The sequence below is a fragment of the Morone saxatilis genome, unplaced genomic scaffold (assembly GCF_004916995.1).
Source record: "Morone saxatilis isolate NCDOM2014 unplaced genomic scaffold, NCSU_SB_2.0 Contig19, whole genome shotgun sequence".
Taxonomy (NCBI): domain Eukaryota; kingdom Metazoa; phylum Chordata; class Actinopteri; family Moronidae; genus Morone; species Morone saxatilis.
The window spans coordinates 24222659-24229204 of NW_023339751.1; the positions used below are offsets into that span (position 1 = coordinate 24222659).

General features: G+C 42.0%; 1 protein-coding gene across 1 annotated transcript in view; it reads right to left on the bottom strand.

Annotated features, from left to right (window-relative positions):
* hectd2 (HECT domain containing 2) overlaps nt 1–6546 on the bottom strand; it is a gene marked incomplete at its 5' end in the record, with an annotated part of 39594 nt that overhangs the window by 30904 nt on the left and 2144 nt on the right. The window contains 5 exons of the mRNA XM_035663056.1: nt 1101–1208; nt 1447–1543; nt 2711–2834; nt 2971–3119; nt 5853–5962. Coding sequence (XP_035518949.1) covers nt 1101–1208; nt 1447–1543; nt 2711–2834; nt 2971–3119; nt 5853–5962 — 588 coding nt within the window. The remainder of the gene's footprint in view (nt 1–1100; nt 1209–1446; nt 1544–2710; nt 2835–2970; nt 3120–5852; nt 5963–6546) is intronic.

The window sequence follows — 6546 nt, forward strand, 5'->3', positions numbered from 1 at the left end:
CATCCATCCATCCATCCATCCGCCCGCTTATTCAGGTCACGGTAGCAGCAGGTCAAGCAGGGTATCCAGCAACGCCTTCCACCTCCTCCTGGGGAATCCCAAGATGTTCTCAGGCCAAATGAGATATATAATCCCTCCAGCGAGTTCCATGTCAACCCCAGGTTCTCCTCCCAGTTGGATGTGCCTGGAAAACCGAATGAGCAGCAGCCCTACTCTGAGCTCCCTCCAGATGCCCAGCCACCCTACAGACTCATTTCAGCAGCTTGTATCCGCAGTTCTTTCGGTCACTACCGAAATCCCATGACCATTGATTGACTGGTAAATCGAAAGCTTTGCCTTCTGGCTCATCTCCCTCTTCACCACAACGGTTCAGTAGAGCACCCGCATTAGTGACGCTGATGCTACTTCAATCAACCTATCAATATTACAATCCATTTTACCATCACTCATGAACAAGTTCCTGAGACAGTTAAACCTCAGTTGTATGCCCCTGTTCAGATAATACATACCTTCAAGGGCTTGTTTTCTGATTGCATTTGCACCAAGAACAGGAATGTTGAAGAGATGGAAGCCGGCCAGCAATGTCACTTCTGTGCAACATATACACTCAATAGAATCTGCACTTCACTAGCAGACCATTTGCCCGTGTTTTGCTCCATTCTTGAAGGCTACCTTTGTGAGCTGTTGTTTACACAGCTAATGTTTTACACAGGTTTTTAAAAATGGCAGTTCCAGGTGGTGCATTGGCTCATGCATTCGATCAATCACCATACACTTACATCACTCAAGGTCTCTCTTGTGCTGGGAGAGTACCTGCTCTGAAGTAGGAGCCAAAAAACTTCCTCAAAACAGTGTGTCCAAGACCTACAACCGCTCCCAGTTCTTGCAGTGCAGAAGGAGAGGGTGTCCTCCAACTGTTCTTAGAACTATGAAATAGCTTCTCCGGTCCGACACCTATAGTGAGACCTCAATATGTATTCCTGCTTTTATGAGCAATCTTGTTTAAAAACATCTGAAACAGATGTGACAAGAGTAAGTGTATGTATGTGTATATGTGTGTGTATGTGTGTGTGTGTGTGTGCGTGTGCGTGTGTACTAACCTCATCCAGCGAGTCGCTGAGAAGTTGTGCTCGTCGTACTTTAATGTTGAGAAACAGAAGGTTCATGTCCACTCTCTGCCTGCGAGAAACCTTACTGACCAGGCTTTGCTATAAAACACACATGTGCATGTGTTACCATAGCTCTTCTATCATTGTATGGACCTGGTAAATAAGTAACATTTGAAAAGCTTCAAAAGGCATTTTAGGAGTTAAAGTCTGGAATTAGATTTAGATTAGCGTTAGGGTAGGGAGGGACTCCCACATTATTTAAATGATGTTCCTCACAAGTAAAGCAGTGCAAATATGTTTGCATATGTATGTGAAAGTGTGTGTATGTGTGTCTCACCCTGGCCTGACTAATCATCTGTTGCTCAGAGTCTTTCTGGATGATGGCTTTCTTCACCACAGTCGAAAGGATGAAGGGAAACTGACAGAAGGAAAACCTGAGGTAGGACAGGAAGAAATGTGAAAAGTTAATGACCCCGGAAAGGTATTTTCTAATCTGTTTTGCTACCATCAGTCTCAAAATATATAGACTACAGAACAAAAACACTTCATTCCTCAACTCTCAAGTGTTTTTAAAATTATAGGCTTTATCCAAATGACCAGGCTCTGAAATCTGCACCCTCCAATCCAGACCGCTCCAGCCAGGGACTTTCAGAGCCGATCGTTTGAACTGTAAACTTTGGATCCGTTTCCTTTATCGGACATTAACGAGCCATGACGCAGCGTGAAACAGACTTCACGGCTTCTGAAAGCGTTTTTCTACGATCCTGGATAAACTGCAGCTGTGAGAACTATACTTTGTCTCTGCTCAGGAGGAGACCAACAAATCTTCAGAAGGAGCTAACATCACTTTTGGTCACGGCTTGTGCTTAGTCAAGCTGATGTGTTGTCACAACTGTTAGCATTTCTGGTCCTTATTAGCAGGCGAGACCAAGGAAACTTCCCCTGGGAAAAGTCACTACTCACTGTCTATGATATGATGGTGCAGTGGAGCTCCATCGTTTATTATCCATTTTCTGAGTGTAGTGAGTAGGAACCAACTTCTTGTGCTTATCTACTGCTGAAATGATGTCAGTCACTTAGCGACTTAACTGTTAGTCAATAAGAAGAGTCTTAGTTGACCCACTTTTTATCTTTAGTCATATAGTTGCAGAAAAACAAAAACGGCAGCAAACTCCGTTCAGTGTACCTCATCACCGGGACGAGAGTATCCGGGGATTGTTGCAACAACAACCTTTTCTCTTGTAACACAGGGAGTCACTTACCCATGCACTGTTGCATATGCTGACTGTACTAGATAGTTGGCAGTCCTATTTGCTGACTGTACATGGGACTGGGAGCTCAGAGGACAGGGGGAGTTTAAACACTACTAGCGTAGGAGTGGGGAACCCAGCAGCGAATACTACCAAGGAGTGGGGCTGGAATAAACGACAGAACAGGAGCAGGGTGGACCAGTGGAGGCCAGTTGATTTACAGCCATCACTGGACACAGCGGGATCAAGCAATTTGTAAACAGTTAACTTTATGATCCGCCATAAGTCAGCCAGATAGAAAAGCAGGGGAGTTCAATGATTAAACTGGAAAAAGAGTGACAGATATCGGACCTATTTGAGTTGCCGTAGTTCTGCCAGGTCCTGTACTCCTCCATGAAATCTATGTGCTCCAGAGTGATGTTGTAGAAGTCGGTGAAAGGCATGATGGGGGGAGAGGAGACACTGTTGGCTGCATCTGAGGAAAAACAAAGAAATAAAGTCAAATGTATCAAATGTGTCAAAATAATCTGTGCAATAAAAATACTGCAAATTGTTAAAGATGATGTGAACACGCGCGTGTGTGTGTGCGTGCGTGCGTGCGTGAAACTCACTGAACAGGCCGAGCACTTTGGTAGCGGAGGGAATCCACCAGGAGCATTTAGCCAAAGGAGGAAGTTCGTCTGGTTCTGCAGGAAACAGACGGGTGGAGATGAACTGCAGGAGGCGCTCTACCAGCTGCCTGAAACGCCTCGCCGACAGCCTGACACACACACACACACACACACAGAGTTAATATTGGTTAACATCAGCAGCTTGGCAGAGTCAAAACTGCACAAACTGCACAGACTGCACATATCCTGAAATACACATACGCACAAAAATAGACGCTTACACTTCAAGAGCACATAAAATAGCAGCGTTGGATGGAGAATTTGGGTTTTTGGATATGAGCAGAACCAAACAGAACTTATAATTTGAAGCAGCTCGCTTGTAAATCGTCGCCACAAACAGGATGCCTTCTTCAGAGCTCCTTATTGAGGCTGAGAGAGACGTACAGAAGCTGGCTTACATTTGTAATTGTAGGCTGTGCATCAAGTTCTAAAAGCTGCAAGATTTGATCAAACTGGCTGGAAATGGATTACATTTTTTTGAAAATAGGATAGTTTAAGAATAACATGATACATTTACATAGAGGAACAGCTGTGGATTTATAATGCAGTTATATCAGCCTGAAAAATGTTTGACTGGATGCCAGCTTAATGATCCAGTGTGTAGTGGCAACTAGCGGTGTAGTTGCAGATCACAACTCCGTTGCTTCACCCTCCCCATCCAAACTCGAAGGAGAAAGTACGGTGGCTGAGAAGGGTGTAAAAAACATGACACCACTATCCAGTACCAGTGTTTGTCCCTTCTGGGCTACTTCAGAAACAAGGAAAACAAAATTAAAGGCTACCCTTATTTTCCGGTTTTTATACAATGCCACAGATAGATTTCAGTCGGTTCTCAAATGTACTGAGTAGCTAATACTAGGAGAAATGTATTCTCATCAGCTTTATTTGACATGTGTGTAGAATAGGCTATAGACTGTATCAGTACAAAGACGTGCTCAAGACTTTGGCTACTGCAAGTCTTTCACATTATTTTTTAAATGTGGCTTAGTCGTGGTTATAAACTAACCCGCATGCCCAAAAAAGAACAATAACACGTCACACTATGTCACATGCAGCACACTGTTGTGCGGAAGTAAACATGGAGGCCACTGAAGATGTCTGCAGTTTCATTTATAAGTTGATTTGCAGTGGAAGCCAGCGCATTCCTGAGCAGATGATACCAAGCATGAGGAAAAAGAGAGCCACACTTTTAATTATGACTTTTTGTGGAGCAATGGCTACTACTTCTGTACAGAGGCGGTGTGTGGACGCAGACTCGGAGCAAACACACCCACAAACTTGAGGTATAACACCTCACTGACTACTTTTATATGCACAAAATATTCAGAATGTTGTCCTTGTTCCGAAAACATTGCTACTAAGCTGTTTACATAGCAACTGAAAATTATTTTTTTATAATACGCAGACCTCACTGTCAACAGTCAAACTGCTGTCACACCCCAAATGAGACGCATATTCCGATTGTGCTGTATACATATCCAAAGAATGCAGCTTAAACCTAAATAATATCTGCATTTCCCACATGTCTTTATCAGAAAATGCTACATTCAGAATAATGCCTAGTTAGGAATATCCAAACAGAATATGAGTGGATGTAAACGTAATCAGTGTCCCTCTACTGATTTCCTGAATCATGACAAATGTTGATTTATAGTGTCGTAAAAGTCACATAAATTCTGATATGACTGTTCACACTGAGGTTGCATTGCAAATAATCAGACCTGTATCTGATTTGGACCACATATGAAAGTCTTAACTGAAAAGATCAGATTCCATATGATTTGTTTTGTTCACACTGTCATGAAAAAAACAGATCTGAGTCACATATTAGCAAAATAAAATCATATTTTGGCCACATGTGCCTGCAGTGTGAACGTAGCTTTTGACAGTTTTTCTTCCAGTCTGGGTAGCGATGCCACACACAGGCCAAACAACTGTCTGACCAGGTTTATTAGTCAGTGTCATTTTCATTCCTGCCGACTGACCCCTGCTCCTCAGATTAGAGAGAAAAAACAAAGATGATGAAAAACAAGTTGGTTGTTGAAAAGAATGCAACTGCTGCAGTTTGTCAGAATTTGGGGTTTGTACCAAATGACAATAAAGATTCATCAAAGCTCGAAGCAGTGTGTGATATTTGCATAAGGAAAGTGAGCCAGAGTAAAGTAATTCGAGTTAGAGATGGAAACATTTTAAATTTACGTTCCCATCATACAATCAATCACTTGCTAACCCTGCTGCAAAGACGAGATGACAAGACCCAATCCGCCTACACATCCAAAAGTTATTTACAGAGCCCCAAATCCCAAATTTTCCTCAGCGGGCTTTAAAATCTGTTCCACATACAACTGCCTCTATCCTTAGACTCAGTTTTAAAAAGGAAGAACAGTGAAAGATAATAAAACAACAATACAAAGATAAAGAAAACATGCAATGACCTGATTCCCTTTTTAATTTCTGTGACATTTTTAAGGATTAGGTAAAATCAGCTGTTAATGGAAACACAACAAGTAAAGACTAAGACCCCTTTCATCAACAGTTTAGTCGACTATGTTAAGCCATAGAGTAGTTAACATTCCCTGACACACACATACACACACACAAGTTTACAAAGGTATGCTTAAGACATTGCATGCACTGACTTCCATTCACTGTGGATAGTCTAACCCAAACCCTTACCCCTAACCTTAACCAAGACCTCAGAAATGACATTTTGCCTCATCAGGAAAAGACTTTGGTCGCCATGAGGAATACTGGTCCTGGCAAGGTCTGTGTTTATACAGTAAAAGGTCCCCACTACGTAACAAAAATGTGTTTAGACTTACTTTTTGAGCCAGTGAACCAGGAAGTGGTGGTCGGCCTCAGACAGAGCTGCAATCTGCCTCAGCAGGTGAGCGTAGATCACATAGGTGCTGGTGCTGGAATACTGGGGGTTCTGCGCACACACACACACAACAGAATATGTCATATTGTGACAAAGCTATAGCCACTTGTTTAGCCACTTTGGTCTAGAAGCTTCTGACTTGAGAAGATCCAGTTCCTGAATTGGGAGTTTTTTTTAATTAGGTTCTCTCTGTTGCAACAAAAACCCCAGGGTTTTTAGTATTTTAGCATAAGTAAAAATATATTTTGGTTTATTACAACTTGGATATTATTCTAGCTTGGTCCATCATTTCTAAAACAATTAAATTTTAAGTTCAAGTTAAAGTGCAGGAGGTAAAAGTCAAAGTCAAAAGTCAAATCATGTTCCTCTGGCATCATAGCCAAGAAACTTACGCCCGGGGTCCCAAAGTAGTTTTGAATGACCTGGGAATGAGACTCAACAATAAAACATCTTCCTCGTCTCTGATTGGTTGTTTCCATTCACATGCAGTGGATTTTTCTAAATGCCATTAGGAGCACTAGGAGGAACCAGAGAAACCTGATTTTTTTCACAAATTATCTGTCTCGTGTACTACTGCCAGGATATAGGGAAGGTTTCAGCAAATATGACAAAAAGTTATTTTTATAAAAAGTTAC